This window comes from Castor canadensis, chromosome 15 (assembly GCF_047511655.1).
Source record: "Castor canadensis chromosome 15, mCasCan1.hap1v2, whole genome shotgun sequence".
Classification (NCBI taxonomy): domain Eukaryota; kingdom Metazoa; phylum Chordata; class Mammalia; order Rodentia; family Castoridae; genus Castor; species Castor canadensis.
This window is the reverse complement of record NC_133400.1, coordinates 89665505-89688288: the sequence shown is the minus strand read 5'-3', so window position 1 is coordinate 89688288 and position 22784 is coordinate 89665505. Positions and strand designations below refer to the sequence as shown.

Here is a 22784-nt window from a genome sequence, read left to right as displayed (position 1 = left end):
AGAAGAAACTTTGGGTGAAAAAGGAGACATTAAAGGGAGCTTCTCTGGAGCTTTAACTATGCAACAGATGAAATTGATAATCCATGGAATATTCAATAAAACATACATCTTACAATATTGTGTCATGGAAAGAGTTCAGTCCAAAGAAGAAAATGTTCCCAATGAGGAGAAGAAAAATTATGTCACTGCCTCTTCTACATTATTATTTTAATTTTGTTCAATAATTTGGTCAGTCCTTAGAATCCACTGGGGCTTGTATTCTCAGGGGATGACTGCAGTTTTCAAAGTTTATAGACATTCACAGACTATTGCAAAATACATGGAGATGAGAAATTAATAAGAAAATTTTTAAACTTGATTATTGTTTGAGTTAGAATAACACTGGGTTAAAAAGAAAACTATTTAGTTGGGTTTAAAACCTACAGAAATGTGTTACTGCTATAAGAAGAAGTATAGAAGAAGGAAAATCTCTGGATATTGTGTGCTGACAGCACAGAACTTTTGCCACTGTCTCTTGGCCTTCCTCCTTCTGTAAATGGATATTCTCAGACTGGTTTAGGAATTTCAGACCTCACAATGGCAAAGGAAAGCATCTAATCAAAGTATAAGGGCTGTCTGTTTTAAAATTCTTCATAGAAGTAAGAGGAATCATTCAGGACAGTCCCATTCATGTGGCACTGCATAAGACTGAGTCACAACACTCTTACCATGGTGATCACATGTCAAGGGCAATATAATTAACACCAGTGACCTTAACAAATCATGAGAAATACAGAAGTTTGGAGAGAAACCACCATGACAACTGAAATCATCATGAGAAAGTGATGTTTTTCTGAAAAATGACAGATTTCCAATCTTGCCTACACTTCAGTCCAGCTTGGTAAGCTCATAAAGCCTGTGACTGGCTTTACTACACACCAAATGCATCAGGCTTAAACTGCAGATAAAACAGTCCATGAAAAAAAATCAAAACTATTTGTTCTGGTTGTGGAAACATTTGTCCTATATAGTTCGGTGAAAATGACAGACGGACTCAGAAGCAGTCACAAATCTATTGAGAAAAGAAATAGAGAGAGTTAGTAGAAGCAGATCGACTTTGATTTATTTGATGATTTAGACTAACTTCAATATGGGGAATAAAGCAATGACAAGAGGAAGCAACAGACACCAAATAATTGTAACTCTTGTTCATTTTTGGTCATCTTATGTACTCAAAGCTAGCCTCAAACACGTGATCCTTCTGACTCCACCTCCCAAGTGCTAAAATTGTTCACAGATACATAGCACCATGCCTGACTGATTGTAGCTCTCAATGAATCAAGGAATTAATGCATGGAAGTTTAGTAGAAGTCACAAAGTAAGGTCCAGCAGCATAGCTCAAATGGTATAGTGCTTACATAGCAAGTGTGAGGCTCTGAATCCCTAGTACTACAAACACACACACACAAACAGAATTGTTTAGTATGAAGCAACCTAAAGTTAATTTCCTACATAAAGCAGTTATAAATAGTAAACATGGGTGTAATTGCCTGAAGTATGTTTTAGGTATAAGTAGAACTGTTAATAGTTGAGAGTGAAAAATCTGGAAAGTTTGAATTGTCTGCAATGAACAGTGAAAGGTGATATACCTGTATATACTGGGTAGAAATTCACACTGAGAGAATAGAAGGAGTATACCAAGAAGTGTGTAATATAATAAAGTCGATATGATTTCAATGTAAAAGGAACATATTTTCCATAGCTGTGGTTTCCCATTTGATAAATGAAATGTAAGCTTAGAGATTCAGCATTGAATATGTGGTGATATAATTATTCTTATTAGAAAGATTAAGAAACTAAGTCTTACATGCCTCAAAGTTCATCAACCACCAATACAGTAAGCTAAATCATAGTCCTTCAACTAAGTCCATACCTTATCCTTTTGACCTGAACATGTTACCTGGCACATGGAACTTTTTACATATGATCAATTAAGTAGCATGGGATAAGAAGATTGTACTGAATTTTCTTACCAGATCCAATGCAATTTCACCTCCTTATAAGTGGAAAAAGAAGTGCCACAGTCAAAGAGGAGATATGAGGTTAATAGCATATGTCAGAATCAAAGGTGCTATGTAGATGGCTTTAAAAATGGAATTAGAGGCCATGAACCAAAGAATGCATCCTCTACAAGCTAGTAAAGGGGTAGAATTGCATAGCATTTTCCCTTAGCCCTTCAAGGACAAAAACAAACCTGACAATTTTGTGATTTTAGCCTATTTAATTTTGAAAAATAAATTTGTATTGGCTCAAGAACCATTATTTGTGGTCATTTATTACATCAGTAATAGGAATATAAGACAGACCTGATTCTAGCAAACCTTATCCAATCTCTCCAGAATCATTGATTTTCCTCTCTTCAAGATTTCTCCAAAGAAAACACACACTTGCTGTTTATGCCTTCACAAAAAAATCCCATGAGACTCCATTTTGCTCATCCTTTTTTATACCACTTCTTGGAAATTTTTCTATACTTCTTATTCCTGTCTTCCTTCACTTTCTTGAAGCAACACCATTGCCTCCATTGTACTTTTGTAACTGCTCTTTACCTTGTTAAGCTCAACTACCAAATCTAGAGGTCAATTTTCAGTCCTCATATTACTTGCATTTTTCTTTATAGTTTATTCATTTGGCATCAAGGGCTGGCATTCTCCTGCCTTCACTGGTGCCATTTTACCCACTCCTTCTCTACCTTCTTTCTGGTTCCTTCTCTTTTTTTTTTACCAACATTAAACATGGAATACTTCATGTCTCATTTTCCCAATGTCCACAATAGCTCACTAATCAAATCCTATTTTGATCATCTAATTTCATAGCTTCCACACTGGAAACTATTTTCTGACAAATTCCCAAATATATCTTTGACCTGACGCATTCCTAAGTCCTAGACTTACTTAGAAGCACAACTGTTTGTATGGCATTTATTCATAGGAACATAACTGGCATATCAAACATACCATATCTAAAATTCAACTCATCATCTTCCCACCTAAACCTGCTTCTCTGTCATTTTGTTCATCTCGGAAAATGGCAACTATTTACTTTCAGTTGCAAAATGCAAAATTTTTTAAGTCAACTTAGATCCACTGTTTTTTCCTCAGCATGCATACAATATATTTAATTGCCTCATTGACTCTACTCTTGAAATAAATGCATTTTCTTACAATTTGACCACCTTTACTACTGGTACTATGGTCAAAGTAAACACCATGTGTCACCTGAATTGCTATATAGAACCCTAAGACAGGATTTATCTTTTTTTCCTGTAGAATCTTCTTAAGCATACCTGGTGAGATCCATTTAAAACCTGTCAGCATATGTAGTAACGCTGCACAAAAGGCAAAAATTGACATTATACAGTCCCCTGCTGCCACTCTGGATCTTGTCTTCTGCTTCCAAACTCTACCCATCTTAGCCTAATGGTGGCATTTAAATATTGCACAGGCATTCTATTTTCATAGCCTTAGCATTTGTTGTTCCATGTGCCAGGAATATGCTTCCTTCAACCCATACCATATAGCTTACTCAAATTCCTGCTGTAGTCAGCTTTTCAGTGGAATCAGTATTGCCCACCTTGTTGCAAAAAGCACCTAACATTCCCACTCCTCCTCAACTACTCACTCTTTGTCCTCCTTACAGGTTTCTCCAAAGCACTTAAGAATCATGATTGGCTTCAGACTTTAACAATTTGCAAGCTAACAAGTTAGCTTTACAAGATTTTGTGAATGATAATAGAAATTCTGTAACTTCTGGGCCACAGGTGAATGATAGTGTGTTAGTCATGTCAATATCTGTGGCCAAAGTAGTAGCAGTTTAGTTGGTTCCTAGAGGTCCAATTTCCAGTGTGTGAAGAGAACGGATCCAATGGTGCTTCCACATTCAATAGGTTGAGTAATGGAAAACAACCTTGAATGAAGGGAGCTCACATCATTTATGATAGAAAGTAGGTGTGGCAGATCTTTGACAGGAGGGAGATATTTTATTTTCTAGACAAAGTCATATCTTCTATCTCCTTGGAGGGAACTACTGTCACTACATACCAAGGCTCTTATTGAAGAAATAAGTGGAATAATGGCAGTCACATCCCCAACTCATTAGTTATAAAGAAATGCAAGAGACCACACAGAATTATCTCCCAACAGGTACGTAAGAATTTCTATAAATGAACACTTTTTTCGTTCATATTCTACTTCCTCCACTAGGCTGGCAAACTTGTCATTTTCATGTTAATTTAATATAATTTTCCTTGTTCATTTATTGACAAAGCAATGTCTGGAAAACAAAAATCATTCATAGTTTTTGCTAGAAAAATAAAAGAATGAATAACATAATCAATTAATAAAAATGCCAAATGTGTTTTGGTGGTTGAAAATTAAATAGGTTAATAACATGCACATTTTTGGATTTATGAGACAGAGTCTCAATATGTAAAACCCACATTGGCCACAGACTGACTATCCTCTTGACTCCACCTCCCAAAAGCTGAGATTATATGTGTGTGCAGCATGCCTGGCTTAAGATGCACTTTTTTATAACAAGAAAAGTGTACTGTAATTATTGAATGTATTTTATAACTTGAAAAATACAGTGTTAAGTTATTGCGGCACTATTCACAATAGCCAAGTTATGGAAACAGCCAAAATGCCCCACCACTGATGAATGGATTAAGAAAATGTGGTATCTATACACAATGGAATTTTATGTAGCCATGAAGAAGAACGAAATGTTATCATTCGCTGGTAAATGGAAAATTGGAGAACATCATTCTGAGTGAGGTAAGCCTGGCCCAAAAGACCAAAAATCGTATGTTCTCCCTCATATGTGGACATTAGATCAAGGGCAAACACAACAAGGGGATTGGACTTTGAGCACATGATAAAAGTGAGAGCACACAAGGGAGGGGTGAGGATAGGTAAGACACCTAAAAAATTAGCTAGCATTTGTTGCCCTCAACGCAGAGAAACTAAAGCAGATACCTTAAAAGCAACTGAGGCCAACAGGAAAAGGGGACCAGGAACTAGAGAACAGTTTAGATCAAAAAGAATTAACCTAGAAGGTAACACACACGCACAGGAAATTAATGTGAGTCAACTCCCTGTATAGCTATCCTTATCTCAACTAGCAAAAACACTTGTTCCTTTCTATTATTGCTTATACTCTCTCTCCAACAAAATTAAAGAAAAGGGCAAAATAGTTTCTGCTGGGTATTGGGGGATTGGGGGGGGAGGGAGGGGGCGGAGTAGGTGGTAAGGGAGGGGGTGGGGGCAGGGGGGAGAAATGACCCAAGCATTGTATACACATATGAATAGTAAAACAATAAAAAAAATAAAATAAAAAGGCATATAATCTACAAGGTGAAGATAATTTTTATTTCATTAATAGAAATACACTCAAATAATCATACATTTGCTTAAAATCATCAAGGAAATACACAAAACAGTTACTTTTCTTTTCTAAATTTTTGTAGTTTGTATGAATTGTTTTAATCATTAGAAAAAATATTGTGATTTATTAGCTTGTAAAGTTAGAAAATGTGATGCAAACAACCTGAAACTAGAGATAGTGCTTCCTAACAACCTCCACCAAAGAGAAATCCTTTCCCCATTGTCTAAAATGAAGCTATTCCAGTAGAGATGTTCAACAGCTCATGGTCAATATTCTTCAGAAAATGGATAATTAGGGTGATCAACAGCACTGAAAGATAAGAAGGAATATTAATTTTTCACTCTGTCTCTATGATAACAGAGAGGTTTTCTCAGACGATCCAGTTAAGATAGGTAAAAAAGATCTCTGAATTTACAACCATGTCTCTAATTCTACCCTTGCACACACACTCTCAATTTTCCTGTTTTTGTGCAAACTGCACATACATGCTCAATTCCCATGTTCACATACAAAGTGACATGCAGTTTGATGCATATTACAAGTTATAAGAATTATAAGAAGTTCAGCTAAACAGGGTACTCATATTATCCCAGCATTCAGGAGAATGAGGCAAGAAAATCATGATTTTAAGGCCAACCTAGGCTACATAGCAACACATGACCTCAAAAACAAAGCACAGCTAAAATGTAGTGGTCAGTTCAGCCTCAGGTATAGCATCTGCCCTTGGATCATGAGAATGGTGGTAGTGAAAATTGTGTTGTCCTTTTTCACCATTCATTCAAAACCATGCCAACCTGCTCATGGATACAGAGTCCTTCAGTAAGGAACTTTGAACCTATTGAGGAGATGATGTATTTGTAGGGTCCAGGTCTACAAAGTGATATTATCATATCCTGAATTAAAATTCATAATAAGATTTATTGTTCAGTAATTAGTATTACTATTCGTTTTCTTTTTTGTGTTCTTTTCATCTTCTTTATAATTTGTCCTTTCCAATTGAATGTCATTCAAGAGTATGTTCCATGAAGTTTTATGTGACAGGATCTGAGTTAATGACTTAGAGTCACAAAGGTGAGAAAAAAGAGGACTGCACAGTTCAGTGAGGAGGATCATAGACTCATAGACTTTTCCTTAAAAGTCTTTGAGTATAGACAAGTTATTTCCCACCTTTTTCTCATTTATTAAGTTTTAGACTCCTGGTATAATTTTATAAGCAGGGAAGGGTCCTTTGAGAACTTTCTTTGAAGTCAGGATGTTTACTCTTATCACTAAAATTTTATTTATCTTTATCTCTAAATTACTTCCAAACATTTTCTTTATCCTCAACCCTGAAACTCTGAAGTAACTGATGAAACATTATGTTTGCGAATAAATTTAGGTAAATTCAAGGCTATCTTTCTGATTAACAAAGATGATACTTAAAGGACATCTTGACTTGCGAGTCCAGGGAAATAACAGAGGATCTTAACTTGCTGGTTATGCAGTACACATCAGTCACTAATATTGTGGGTCAACTGACTTCATGATCTATTTACATTTCAAGTTGTAAGATCAGATAGGTAAGGAAATTGGAATTGTGCAGGGAAAGAAAACTAAACCAGAGAAACAGGTTATATTTTAGAAAATGATAGCAATATTCAAGACAAATGCAACTAGACACTCAGAGAAGGAAGTAGAAATGGGGTGGACTATAGCTTTCCTAGAACTTAGACACACTGCTTTTGTGTCCCTAACCTCCAGTAAAATACATTTTACATTTCCTTGGTATGGAGAAAATTAGATATACCTTGATTTATTATGATACATTCATAATTTTGCAACCCTTTTTGTTCTTAAATGAAATAAATAGAAAACATTTTCATGGCCTGTAGGCACTGAGCCTTCTGTGTGTAAAGGTAAGTGGACCCTGAGTACAAGATTCAAGGTACAGATAATAAGAGCATAAAAAAGTTGATTCGCAATAATGCAAACTTCAGCAGTTTTGAGATGGGTTGATCCAGTGTCTCACTATAATTTTCTTGTGAGCTCTGGAGGAAACCTTTTTCCTATGAGGTTTGCAGGGAAGCTTCTGTTTCATACCTATGCTAACAGTCAGATGTGTCTTTTTGACTTAGGAAAACTTTGGTCCCCTGCTAAACTAAGTACTACAGAAAACACCCCTTGAAGTCGTCCAAAAGCGTTACTTACAATTTTAATGTACCATATCGGAAATTTTTGTTGAGGCCATCAATAGCTTTCATGTCCTCTGGAGTCAGTTCAAAGTTGAACACCTGAAAGGAAGGAAAGAATCATATTGAAGTTCCCTTCATGAAAGCTGCCTTTTTCCTGGGAATATGAAGACTTAGCAGGTAAACAGCAACAAGGATCATTTTAAGGGAAGTTTTCTTGTCATTATTATCTTCCAGATGTTCTAGGCATGAGAACTTTGCCTGAGTTCTGTCACCCCTCCTTTCCTAATCCTACTTTGCTCTAGTTCACAAAATAAAGAAATATAAGTTATTGATACCAAATCTTTCTAATATAATTCCTTGAAGCATAAAAAAACTTGTCTAAAACCACATATTTATTTTCAAAAGAAGGGGCACTAGGACAATTTGGTTAAGAAGGGTTGCTGCCTTGACCTCACCAAAATTGCCTAACTTTTCCGTCCACACCATCCCCTAGAACTTGATCCAATCTTGAAATGAAGTAAGTCTCAAAATAGAGCACAACCCTTCTCTAAGGATCTTCTGACCTTAGGGAAAAGCATTCCCTGATCAGCTATTCATGTCTCTCAAACATCACCTGTTTTCTATGTTTTCTCTTCCATATCAAAAAAAATAATAATTCTGATTGATCTTTGAAATAATGGGTCTTATATTGAAAGATGTCTCTAATTTGATTAAACCTCCATTACTTAAAATACATGTCTCTTTAATGGAAAATCTTTTCACAGGAAAGCACAAAGATCTTTGGTAAAATATATTGATTTCATTATTTCATCAGGAAAAATTTCATTGAAAATTCAGGGCTTTATCCAGCTATCTACCTAGATATCATGCATATTTGTGTGTGTGTGTATGTATATATACATATATTCTCTATTTCTTTATCTATAAACTACATGTCATTCATCTAACTATTCTAACTGTCCACCATCTTTCCATTTATCTGGCAGTCATTCATCTTAAAAATATACTCCAGAGTATATTTTTGTATATTTTGTATATTTTTGTTGTCATGGATGGAATTGAAGGACATGATGTTAAGTGAAGTTAGCCAGGCTCAGAAACACAAAAGACACATGTTTTCGCTCATACGTGGAAGATAAATCCAGAGATAGGGCTGGGATGTAGCTCGGTGGTACAGCGCTTGCCTAGCATGCCTGAGGCCCTGGGTTCGATACCAGCACCAAAAAAGAAAAGACAAAAAAAAAAAAACCTCTCCCCAGAGATAAACACAAACAAAAACAAGCATGGTCATATACCCTCTTACATTGTTGGTGGGAATGTAGACTAGTACAACCACTCTGGAAAAAAATTTGGAGGCTACTTAAAAAGCTGGACATCGATCTACCATTTGATCCAGCAATACCACTCTTGGGGATATACCCAAAAGACTGTTACTCCAGAGGCACCTGCACATCCATGTTTATTGCGGCACTATTCACAATAGCCAAGTTATGGAAACAGCCAAGATGCCCCAGCACTGACGAATGGATTAAGAAAATGTGGTGTCTATACACAATGGAATTTTATGCAGCCATGAAGAAGAACGAAATGTTATCATTCGCTGGTAAATGGATGGAATTGGAGAACATCATTCTGAGTGAGGTTAGCCTGGCTCAAAAGACCAAAAATCGTATGTTCTCCCTCATATGTGGACATTAGATCAAGGGCAAACACAACAAGGGGATTGGACTATGAGCACATGATAAAAGCGAGAGCACACAAGGGAGGGGTGAGGATAGGTAAGACACCTAAAAAACTAGCTAGCATTTGTTGCCCTTAATGCAGAGAAACTAAAGCAGATACCTTAAAGCAACTGAGGCCAATAGGAAAAGGGGACCAGGAACTAGAGAAAAGGTTAGATCAAAAAGAATTAACCTAGAAGGTAACACCCACGCACAGGAAATCAATGTGAGTCAATGCCCTGTATAGCTATCCTTATCTCAACCAGCAAAACCCCTTGTTCCTTCCTATTATTGCTTATACTCTCTCTACAACAAAATTAGAGATAAGGGCAAAATAGTTTCTGCTGGGTATTGAGGAGTGGGAGCGGGAGGGGGTGGAGTGGGTGGTAAGGGAGGGGGTGGGGGCAGGGGGGAGAAATGAACCAATCCTTGTATGCACATATGAATAATAAAAGAAAAATGAAAAAAAAAATAAAAAATAAAATAAAATATAAACTGAAAAAAAAAAAAAACTCAGTTGTAGAACATGTTTATAACAGTGGAACTACTCTATGGAGCTCGAGGAAAGAGAAAAAGGAAAAGAGAACAATAGAGCATTAGTAATATCTCATACCATAAGATGTGAAGGTAGAGGATACAAGGATGTGTATTGAAAGCAGTTGAAAAATGTGGGGGGAAGTAAAGCGGTAAGGGAGGTTGAACAGACCAAAGTAAAGCACACTCACATGAGCCTATGTTGAGACACCTCTTTGAACATCAACTCAAACATTAATAATGAAAACCAGCACTGTAAAATAGGCACAGTGTGTGCAGGGTGGGGAAGAAGGAAGGTGAAGGAAGTGTATACTAGTGGGAAGGAGGAGGGTTAAGGAAGGGGATAAAGGTGATGGTATATGGTTGATGGACTTCACATACCTATATGAAACAGAACTACAAAACCTCTTGCAATTGCTTTAAGTGGGGTAGGGAGAGAGCTGAGGGGGAGAGACAATGGGGGCAATGTAAATAACATACAATATGAAACTGATAGGAATTATCACTGCAAATTATCACTGCAAATCCCCCCATATAATGAATATATCCAAATAAAAATTTATGATTAAAAAATATATATATATTTTTAAAGCTATATTATCTTTTATGCATGTTAAACTCAGGATGAAATTTTGAGTTGTAATCTTAAAATACAAAGAGCTTGCATAATATTTTTAAATTCTTATGAGATTTAAAACAAAATTAGCTAAAAAACCACTGATTGGTCTAAGGGAATAGACTGTATACAAAGAAGAGCTTAAGGAATATCTTTAAACACTGATTTGTTAACTTGATCAGTCTACAAACTTATATGTAGCTCCCTTCCTCCCAAGTATTTCACCAGGAAAAAAGGTGATAAAAGATGGCCCAGAGAACATTGCTACACTTAGGATTTCATAGTTCAGAGAGAAAGCATTGCCATAAATAAATAATTTTAAATTAGTAATGATAAAACTCACAACAGAGGCAGGCAGAGTATACTGGTGCTCAAAAGAAGTGGATTCCTACCCGCAGAAGACTGAAATTAGATACCAGTCTCTCACCTTGAACTAGCATCAATTGAAAGGTGAGTAAAGATTTTAATGTAAGATCTGAAATAATGAACATAATCCAGGAAAAAAGAGAACACACTGGACATAAGAAGGATAGATAATAATTTTATGAATAGAACTCCAATAGCTCAGCAATTATGAGAAAGTACAGACAAACATGGCTCATGAAACTAAAAACTTCTGCAAAGCAAACAGTCACCAGACTGGAATGGGAGAAAATCTGACAAAAGATTAATAACCAGAATATACAGGGAACTCAAAACACTAACCTCTCAAAAATCAACCCACTGAAAAAAAAACAGGCAAATGAACTGAACAGACGATTCTCAAGGAAGAAGTACAAATGGACAATTAACATTTGAAGAAATGTTCAACATCTTTGGCTGTAAAGGAAATGCAAATTAAAGTGACATTGAGATTTTACCTCACCCCTATCAAAAAAATAACAAATGCTGGCAAGGACTAGGGGAAAAGAAACACTTTCTACAGGGTAAATTAGTACAACCACTATGGAAAGCAACAGGGACAGCATTCAAAAAACTAAAAACAGAACTACCATACGATCCAGCAATACTATTCCTGGGCAAATATTGAAGGAATGCGCTCCAGGACATGATATAGCCACTTGCACATCCATGTTTATTGCAGCACTATTTATAATGGCCAAGTTTGGGAAATAGCCCAGATGTCCCATAACTGATAAAAGCCTTGAAAAATGTGGCATACATACACAACGGAGTTTTATTCAGCCATAAAGAAGAATGAAATTATGTTATTTGTAGATAAATGGATGGAACTGGAGAACATCTTGTTAAGTGAAGTAAGCTAGGCTCAAAAAGTCAAAGGTCTCATGTTTTCCCTTATATATTGAAGCTAGACCTGTAAGTTAAATGCATATATAGATACATATGTGATCATACATCATATGATGTATAGGTATATCTATACCTATATTTAGGTATAGATATAGACACATACATACAGTGAAAGGGAGAACAAAATTGTAGTATTGAGTCTAAGGGGACAGGAGAGGGAAAAATGTTAGAAAATCAACAATATGGAAGCAGCCCCATCCATATATAAATACAATATAATGTAGTATGCTATAAGCTGTTGCATATTAGAAGAACATTGTGATAGAGAAAGAGTAAGTAATAGGGGGATTAATTTGATTAAAGCATGATATATACAAGCCTGAAGGATCAAGACTTCTTGGTTCAATGCTTTCTTTTCCCACCCTTTCAAGCTGCTGTCTGTAGCACACAGAAATGCATGGAAATGAATGAGACATGGGGCGTGCCCCCATGCAAGACAGATTACCTAAATACAGCCCCCATGCCATCTGAAAAGATGCTCTTGGACCTTTACCTCAAAGTTCTCTTTGATTCTTTTCTCACTGAAGCTCTTGGCCAGGACCACCATCCCCCGCTGCAGAAGGTAACGCAAGGCAATCTGGCCTGGACTTCGACTGTGTTTCTTGGCAATGGCATTCAGGATTGGGTCCTCCAAGAGATATGGGCTATCTTGTCCAACCCTGAAAAAATAAACAAGTGAGTGAGTAAATAAATACTTACAGACAAACTGAGACAGACAGACAGAAACATAGATATGGAGGGTATAGGATAGAAAATCTACTGTGCTGTCCTTTTTTTCAAACATCCCCAGACCATTGATAGGAGCAGGCACAATATGGTATGGTTGAAAAAGAGTTCCATGAATATTCATAGAGATTCATTTATGATTCCAACAATTGGAAAGAATCTATTCACAAACAGCTGAAAGGATAAACAATTTGTGGTATAAATGTCCATACCATGGAATATTTTAGTGACAGAATAGTTCTCCCTTATCTTCGGGGAATATATTCCACAACCTCCAGTGGATGCCTCAAGGGTGAATAGTAACTAGCCTTAAAGTGAGGAGGAACTGTCTCAGGAGGCAACAAGAACTTTTGGTGGAGAAAGAAAGTTTCTTTACTACATTATTATCACCAATTTCTGTTTTATTTTAAAAGTCAACTTTCTAATGAGGGAAGAGTATATAAAGAAGGATAATGGAGAGGGCAAATTCAACCATGACATACTGTAAGAACTTTGCTAAATGTCATAATGTACCCACAGTACAATGATAACAAGTATTAAGTAAAAAATCAAAATCATCTTTCCACATTAAACATCATTTTATATTAGAAAAAAGCACAAGAAGAAGAGAAAATGTCTTTTGGAGCTATCAAAGTATATGTCCTTTTTTCTTACACATGTGCTTATCTGCTCTCCCTGCACTATAAAGGACACTCATGTAGGTTCTGTGGTGGACATAAGAGAATGTCTATTCTGATAAGCCTATAAAGTTGGGGTCTTGAATTTATTAAGATGATGGGATCAACCATGCCTGAGTGACTTCAGCTCTATATGTCTTTGGAAATTTCTAACAACATGTTAAACATTCTTTAGATAAATGTTACCACTTGGAAAAAGAGTCACAGTTTTTCATGAGAATATTCTTGGCTTGCTTTCTGTATGATATTATCCTTGATCTAATAAAAGAAAATGGTTCGCTATAACTCCCTCCTAAATTTAATATTGCATATTCTTTTTCTGCTATGCATACAGTGTTGGTAAATAACTTATCAAGGAGAAACTTTCTATAATATGATAGAAATGTGGATTCTAGACTAGCCATTTGTCAAAATTGTATGGATAAGATATAATCATTGCAGTCTATGTAAATTTCACCTTAAAATCACATTTTAAATTATAAAATTTTTAATTACAAATTTCATTTTTAAAATTACATTTAGTTTAGTTTTGGGGACAGGTTAGCATATAAATAAAACAAGAATTAAAAAATTGATAGCTTTGAAGTCTAGTACATGAGAAATCACTACATTATTGTGTTTACTTCTTTATTTCTGACCTGATTTATAAGGTAAGAAGCTATTTTTTTTAATGTTTATCATCAATAGAGTTGTTGATATAGGTAAACTTTTTGATATTTGCATTACCAGTTTGGGTCTCTGTGGGATCCTAGGGCACTGTAGGCAACCAGAACAATGTCCTTGGACTTGCAGAATTCCAGGAGTTTATTCTGGGTGAGATAAGGGTGGCATTCCACCTGTATTTTCCAAGAATGAAGGGTATCAGGTTACATGAGCTAAAAAACACACATAAATTCAAAAGTACTTTGAGGGCATTTCTAATACTACACTGACATATATACAATATTTTTCAGATTTGTCATTTTCCCATGCCTCATCCAGTCCTGCCCTTCTGCCTTTTCATTCTCTTACTTCCCCTGAGAAAGCTCACCCACTCCATGAGTTTACTGACCACTCATGAAGCAGTGACTCCAAACATCACTATCTCCTGACCTGACCACTATCTGAGCCTTAGGCTAATGATGGCATCTTTCAATGCAGCATCTCCACCTGGATGGCTCTCAGGAACCACAAGTCTACCTGTGAATGATCAAAGAAATCATGCTCTCCACCCTCCACTCTACTCCATGCCAATACTTCTCTAGTGTTTCCTGTTTCAATAAAGGGAACTATCATCTACATAGCTGTTATAAAGCCAAAAACTTGAAAGATGTTAGATAAGGAAAAAGGGTATAAAGATCAAAATGTAACAAGTTGGCTAAAGCTCACCTGATTGCAGGTCGGCTTGTACTTGAGTCCTGGCTTGTTCAGGATCAACTCCAGTTGTTTGCGGTTGAAATTGGACACCCCTATGGACTTAGTTAAACCTGCATCTTTACACTTCTCCATGGCCTGTGAAGGAAGGAAATGTCTGGTAAACCTTTAATGTAGTTTATCCTTTTCATTTGTCATTGGATATTTTAAAAACTGGAAATCTGCCTTAACTTATTTAACAATTTGACTGAATCAAACAGTTTTATTACTTGAAACAGTATTTACTAAAGCACTTTGTTTCTATGCATACACATTTGTGTACTTTATTCTACCACATGCTCATTCAGAACAACAAATAGACATTAACATGTTCTAAAGTTTCTCCTTAACATCCACACCCTCCAATGGTGCCTATTTTGCTGTTAGGCATGCAATAATTCTTGAACAAATGCTACCATAGTCAAGACCGAAGAACTCTCAGGTTTTATGCTAGGGGTTGTTAGTAACTCCTCCCTAGAAGAGAAGGGAAGACTTAAATCCTTTATAGTCCAAGTCAGTGCTACTCAGATCATGCCTTTTCCCTCTCATTACTGTTATGTTCCTTTGTCCTGGGATATTCAGTTAACTCCTGTTCAGTTTGTTTTTAATGATTCCCTTTACAGAGCTTACATACTTAACCAGATCTTTGGGGCAAAGAAATGCTTACTTAGAATCATAAAAGTTGAGATTAAAAATAGACTAAGGTCATTCCAAACAACTCCTTCACCTTATAAAGAATTTGGAGAAGTTTCATGACATCTCTCAGGTCAGACACTTGTTGGAGCAAAAACCCTTCTTTTCTGACTCCCCATCCAGTGTTTCAGTCCCCGACACAAAGGGCAGCAGTACCATTTGCAGCAGCACGTACCTCCCATGTATCACGAAGGTCCACTTTATCTAAAATACTTTTCCCATTGGCATCCTTGGGCATAAGTTCTTCCCCAGGCTAGAATACAGAGAGAAGAGTAGATTTAAAAATTTCTTTAAGGAAATGCAAATCAAAACCACACTAAGATTCCACCTCACCCCTGTTAGAATAGCCATCATTAGCAACACCACCAACAATAGGTGTTGTCGAGGATGCAGGGAAAAAGGAACCCTCTTACACTGCTGATAGGAATGCAAACTAGTACAACCACTCTGGAAAAAAAAATTGGAGGCTTCTTAAAAATCTAAACATAGATCTGCTATATGATCCAGCAATCCCATTCCTGGGGATATACCCAAAGGAATGTGACACAGGTTACTCCAGAGGCACTTGCACACCCATGTTTATTGCAGCACTATTCACAATAGCCAAGTTATGGAAACAGCCAAGATGCCCCACCACTAACAAATGGATTAAGAAAATGTGGTATTTATACACAATGGAATTCTACTCAGCCACGAAGAAGAATGAAATCTTATCATTTGCAAGTAAATGGATGGAACTGGAGAACATCATTCTAAGCAAGGTTAGCCAGGCTCAGAAGACCAATAATTGTATGTTTTCTCTCATATGCAGACTTTAGATCAAGGGCAAATATAGCAATGTGATTGGACTTTGGTCACATGATAAGGCAAGAGTACACAAGGGAGGTATGAGGATAGATAAGAAACCCAAAAAACAGGATAGTATTTGATGTCCTCAATGCAAAGGAACTAATGCAGGAACTTTAAAGTGACAGAGACCAATAGGAGAAGGGGACCAGGAACTAGAGAAAAGGTCAGTTTGAGAAGAATCAACTTAGAATGTAACACATTCATGGAATGTGGAAGCAATGCTAGGAATCTCTCTGCATAGCTATCTTTATCTCAACTAGCAAAAACGCTTTGTCTTTCTTATTACTGCTTATGTCTTCTCTTCAACAAAATTGGAGATAAGGGCAGAAAAGGTTTTGCCTGGAAGGCGGGGGAAGTGGGGGGAGAAATGACACAAACATTGTATGCCCATATGAATAAAAGAAATAAATTTTAAAAAATTTTTAAAAAGAATAGAACAAAAAAAAACCATAAAAAATAAAAATTTCTTTACGTATCACTTTTTAATGCCGAGGAAGCTTGGTCACCCAGTCTTCAGGAAGCTGTGATTATTAATCAAAGTAGTATGTGAGTGTTGTGTGAGTGTGTGTGCATGTGTGTGTGTGTGTGTGTGTGTGTGTAGACTCAGGGAAGAAGCAAAATGAGAACTGTCTAAAAGATAGTGTAGAAAATACCTTTTACCTCAATTGCCTCCACTTTTCTATCTCTACCAAGCCCTAAACTTCTCTAAGAGTGAGGCCTCCTACAGAACTTATTTCTTGTCATAAGAACAGGCTGACTTGGAAGACAAACTTATCATAAGTATTTATCAATGTATTTTAGATACAGTTTATGACAACCCAATCCTGGGGTTATGAGTTTATCAGATGTGTTCTGCAAATACCTACTGGGAGGAGAAGACGGATCAACAAAGCCCAAAAGAGCCCACTTTTGCATTCTGGACTATAACGGCACCTCTCTCTTGATTTGGGCTGATAGGCATATACAGGAGAGAACCTGCCTTAAAGAGGAGAGTTCCTATTTTATCTATTCAATCTTTAGTAATTGAACTTCTAAAGGACTCTAATCACCAATGTCCCACAGCTAGGAGCACAACCAATTAGACATGAGGGGCAATACCATCAAGTCTTCGAGGAACAGCAGTGAGATTCTTGAATTTCAATCCTCTGAGTCTGTAATATGAAGATTTATCAATCCTATCTTCAGAGGGTCTCTACTATAAAGCAGAATCATGATCATTTAGCAATTCTGCCTAACTCACTCAAATTTACTTCTCCTGGCAAGAATTCAGAAAACTTCAATTGACTGAGATGGTGGAAATGACATAAAAGTACTGGGCACAACAAGGAAAATCAAAAGCTGACCTTCAGCGATACTGGCATATGAATAATGAAGAGATCTACATAGTCCAGTTGAAGTTTCTTTAATGATTTCTCCAGGGCTGGTCGAACCAATTCAGGTCGATGGAAAGTACACCAAAGCTGTAGTGACCAAAAGAAATAAATAGTGACTTAGGATTTCACACCTGGCAGGGAGCAAATTAAACTTACTTTTTGAAGTTTGAGAAATAAACAGCAAACCCCTTTAGTGGCCTAAAACCAAGAACTGTGGTTAAATTATGTTAACAATATAAATCTGATCCTTACTAGGAGTCTGAGATTAATTTGTGGCTATACTGTAAGAAAACCGTGAATAAAACTTAGATTGCCAGGAAGAACAACTTAAATGTTTCACAGGTGAGAAAATTCTTGAAAGAAGTCAAGAAATGGCATGTAATGGGGGAAATAAAGTCGACTGTGCTATATAACAAATGGCTAAAACACAGTCCTATGGAGAGATCCATATTCTGAAGTTTAGTTGTCATCAATGTAAACAGAGGGAGGATTCATCTGTAGAAGTCTCAACTTTCTGTACACTTGAAGCACATTTTCCACCAAAGAAATGTTACAAATTTCAATAAACCCACTGCCTGTTTGAACAATTTCCTACTCTGACTCCCTTTTTTTCTTTATTCATTTATTCATATGTGCATACATTGGTTTTTTTTAATTAATATCTCAATCTTGCTTGAGAATCTATTTAAGATTTAAAAGAATGGACCCAACTGATTTGGTTAAACCACACAACAGTTAAACAACATCAATATTATTCTTCTCATTGTGCATCTGACTAATGTCCAATATCCAGAAACACTGAAGAATTCTGTCCCATCTTTAACATATTTCAGAGAAAAGCAAACTTTTTCTGTTCTCCATGTTCCTATAATATGCCTTCACAATATTTGGCAGTAAAAATATTATTCAAGCTGGGACCAATTTTTTTCAAAATAACATATCTGAATTGACAGTGTCTTCTAGTCAGCCCACACACAGAACATTCACCTTAGTGGTATAGAATAAATCCTCTCTCTTCACAGTACCATCTGCAATCTTCTCTCGAAGTGCCGCTCCGACTGCCTCCTCATTTTGATAGAAGTATGCTGCATCTATGTGACGGAAACCTACATCAATTGCCACTTTGGTGGCCTCCCGAGCCTGGCTCTTAGGAATCTACAAAACAAGATTAAAGAAAGTTGATGATCCTGCCCAATTCAGAAAAAAGCAATTAACTTCCTCAACACATTTTCACCACCACCCCTTACTCCTGCCAGCCCCCTTACTCCTCTTGTTTTGTGGCACAAACCTTGATTAATAGAGTTGTACTCTGTGGATACAGACTAAGCTCCAGTATATCTTATTATCTCTGAAATAAGTTAGTGAAGTGAACTAAACCATGAAGCATGGAAAAGCAACTCTCATTCAATAAGAATTGTTAGAAAACATCTAATAGAAAAATGTTGGATGTTGGCAGAAAACCTCCAAGGAACTCAATACATAGGATAGGTGTATATGTACACACACACACACACACACACACACACACACCCCCATACATACATACATACACAAATGTATGATACAGCTTCTGTTTGGGGATAACGTTTGGAAATCAGTTGATAACACCCATCATTTTCAGATCCACCCAACTGGACATCTCAAGCTATTAATGATTATCCTTCATCTTCCAAGTTCTCTCCAATCGGCACTCATACAACAAGCATTTATTGAGTGCCTCCAGTATCCCTTAATATTATGCTAGACCCTGAGGCACTTAGGATTTTGCTTTGAATAAAGGAACATCTTTTATGCAGTCATGAGGCTTCTGAGAAGAAAAGGAGGTGTCAGTCTTTAAATAAGGAAGTGTTAAATTAGCAAAGCAAGAGAAATGTATCACCATAAAATATTAAAAATATGAAATTTTTGACCTGTTCCAAGTTTGAAGTGTATACAGAGCATGGCTGAGAAAATAACTTCTCAATTTCTACATATAACAAACTTCATAGTAGGAAGAAAATAAAGGCAATGGAATGTGGAGTGGATACATTAAAGGAGTTGGGTTTTAAGCCAAGGCTGAGAAGACAAGAACCTGCTGAGCAATGATAAGCAGAGAGAGAGGACTTTCCAGGACACAAAAAGTGTACATAAGCATCTATAAGGTCTAGAGTGGGAACCAGATACCCAGGAGCTAAGAACAGAAAGAAGGCTAGGAAGGCTGCATTACTAGGAACAAATGGGCAGAATAATCAAGTCCAGTCACCTCTTCTAAATGCCTTTTAGGGTCCACCTTCCATTTTTACTCCCTGCCTCTTTGCCTTGAATATAATTTATCTGGACTTTGGTAACAATATACTTTTTTCCCCAGCTACTCCCCGTGTGCTTAAGAGAAATAATAGAAATGGAAAAGAATTTACCGTATTTCTTTGTCTTATTCTAAACAGTCCATTAGAAAAATATCTAGATAATGAATGGTAATACCATGAATGATTTTTAAATCTCATTCCATTTTTTTAAAAAACAGATTTTACATGAGTTCACCTTTCTTGCAGGAAAACACTAGCACTCTTCTCCTGAAATCCACACTCTGTGCAGTCAGGCAATTTTCAATCTTTTTGCCCTTGGCAGGCTCCTTCTTCAGTTTCCTCACTGAAATGCCTATGCTTAATATTAAGCCTTGCTTAAGCTCAGATTACCTACTGCTTGAAGACTTCTTGCCAAACTCTATCTCCCATCAGCCTTCCTCTTTCTGAATCTCTCAACTTTCCCTGGCATTTAGTGATATGATATTAAGTATTTTTATACAGCTATTCATCTGTACATCAAATGTAATCATATGTAATCATAAGAGGAGCTACATTCTTTATAAATTCCCACCATTACTAGCATGGATTTTATTACCAAGAAGAGGCTTAATCATGACCATTGAATTGGATAGTTATCAATTAATAATTACCTATTCACCTGAATTATTTTGATGGACACATTGACATGGAAAAAAAGTGGGTACTATCTCTTTCTGTCCACCACATCAAACTCTATTTATTCCAATATTTGTCTATATTGACTAAAATTATTGCACTGCTTTTATATTCAAGGGAGTTACATGAGGCTATCCCTTAGAATCAGAATGTTGGTGGGGGGATTAACAGACAGAATATCAGAGTCAGATCAGGAAAAAAGAAGACACAATAAGAACAACACGATGAAGAAGCAGAAGCCCAGAGAGCTGCCACTTCTCTGAGCAGTGGTTTCACCCAGACAAGGCAATCACCTTCCAAGCTGCCATTGCTGCTAGGCAAAATCGGGAAAATAACATTTATGTGCCTCAAATTCCATGTGGAATTAATTATTTAATCTGAGATGCTGCGTTTGCCCACTTCCCAGACAACGAACATGGCTGAACAGAGGAAGCCACAATGCACACACACTGAGCACCCTTGTCTTTCTTTCAGTTACCCACAGTAATTATTGGTGGGGAGAAGGGAGTCACATTTAGAAAAACAACTCAGACAAGAATGTTAAGAAGATTTCCATTTCATTTCATAATCTCTGAAAACTCTTAATGAGTTTTAAGCAGGCACATTACTTTTATTCTTGTGAAGGAATTATGTGACATTTTTGTTCTATGCTCTAATATACTTTCCTGTCTTTAACAGCAATAATAAAAGTTGAATATAAGATATATAAGATACACTCTATGCTTAAGCTATCACAATGGATAAAAGGGGCAATTATACCATTGAAAACAAACTAGCATTGAGTATATTGACTTCAGTCATTTGGGGCAATCCTTCTCATACTGTCCCAAAGTTGCCCTTGCCTCACTGTGACAAGTGTTTGATACTTCAATTCACTTCAATGAGCTAGTTGTATGGATGAGTAAATAATATATTTGGGGAGAAGAACAAAACCATGCCTATGGTTACTTTATGCCTCCTGAGTCTTCCTTGCCAATTACCTAATCAGATAATTATGGCTTCTTATATGACCAAAGGTGTGGACAGTTGAAATTCTCTAGAAAATACTTCCTGCCCCAAGAAACTTACACCAAAACTGCTCCAAAGTAGTCTTCTTAGCCATTTCCTCCTATAAACATTGTCCATTATGAATTTCTATGGAACAGTATTGGGGAGGGCTGAATAATGTAGCAGAGGAGTTCAAAAGGAACAGCTTGAGCTTTGGATTTTAAAAATGTAAAAAATAATAGTAAGAAGAAAATTTACCCAGAGACCTATTGAAAAGTTAACTGACATTACATTCGTAAAGTAATTAAAACATATGATAAGAATTGATATATGTTAGTAATAATAATAATAATTAATAATGGAGACAATCCATCCACAAAATTATCAACCTCTAAGACTTCAGAGTAAGCAGCCTGTAATCCCACTAATTGCAAAGATGATCTCTGAGACCTGGAGAAAAGCAAATTAGAGACACAAAGGCATGGTGGTACACAGCTGCAATCCCAGCTATAAAAGAGGATCTCAGTCCCAGGTAAAAAGTGTGAAACCCAATCCAAAAACAAACAAAGTGAAAAAGACTGCATGTGTGAGCCAAGTGGTGGAACATTTCCCTAGCAATGACAAGGTCCTGGATTCAAACAACAATACCACCCATAAACAAATAAATAAACAAATAATAGAAGCAACAGAAGGGAAGGCAAGATGAGTCCTTCCAAGCCTCTCACTGTCCAACAATTGCAGATCTCCTGGTGGTGGCAGAACTCCCGCAGCAATTGGCACACAACCCATCAGTCTCCTTACGGTTCACTTACCTCTTCAGTAGCATAAGTGCCAAATCCAAGCACTGGCATGAAGTTTCCATCATTCAGCTTCACCAAACGACTGTTTTTGAGATCCATTGTCATCCTCAGCCAAAGTATTTTTATTCTGCTGTTCGTTTCTTTGCCTAACAAGAGCTAAGTAGAAGACAAAGCTCCAGCAGTACTTATTTCCACCAAGATAGGTGGAGCCAAGATTACAGCTACCAATGATTTCAAAATGAAGCTGGAATTAGTCCATTAGATTAGTCCTTTCATATCTCTATGGGCATATCTTACAAGATAAGGATTAAAAATGTTATGCATGCTGGGGGTAAGGGTGTTGCATTTTCTCTTTGGCATTTCCTGAGTTGAAAAATTACTCATGATAATTTGTGCTTGATAATTATACCAGAATTACTTTACATAATGCAAAAATTATCATTAGGTGGTTCATTCTGAAACACTAATTCTTCTATAGAACCCAAGATATTTCCTAGCCATTTTGTCATAATTCCCATCAAAAAAGACCTTAGTTAGAATTTGAACAAAG

General features: G+C 36.5%; 1 protein-coding gene across 1 annotated transcript; it reads right to left on the bottom strand.

Moving 5' to 3' along the window:
- Positions 1 to 5387: 5387 nt before the first annotated feature.
- LOC109680334 (aldo-keto reductase family 1 member C15-like) lies at positions 5388 to 22418 on the bottom strand. The gene is made up of 9 exons (XM_074056738.1): positions 22247 to 22418; positions 18475 to 18642; positions 17458 to 17574; positions 15441 to 15518; positions 14549 to 14671; positions 13907 to 14016; positions 12271 to 12436; positions 7612 to 7694; positions 5388 to 5733 (listed from the first exon to the last, which is right to left on the bottom strand). Exons 1-9 carry the CDS (start codon positions 22337 to 22339, stop codon positions 5691 to 5693), a joined length of 981 nt encoding a protein of 326 aa, XP_073912839.1. The 5' UTR covers positions 22340 to 22418; the 3' UTR covers positions 5388 to 5690.
- Positions 22419 to 22784: the final 366 nt, after the last annotated feature.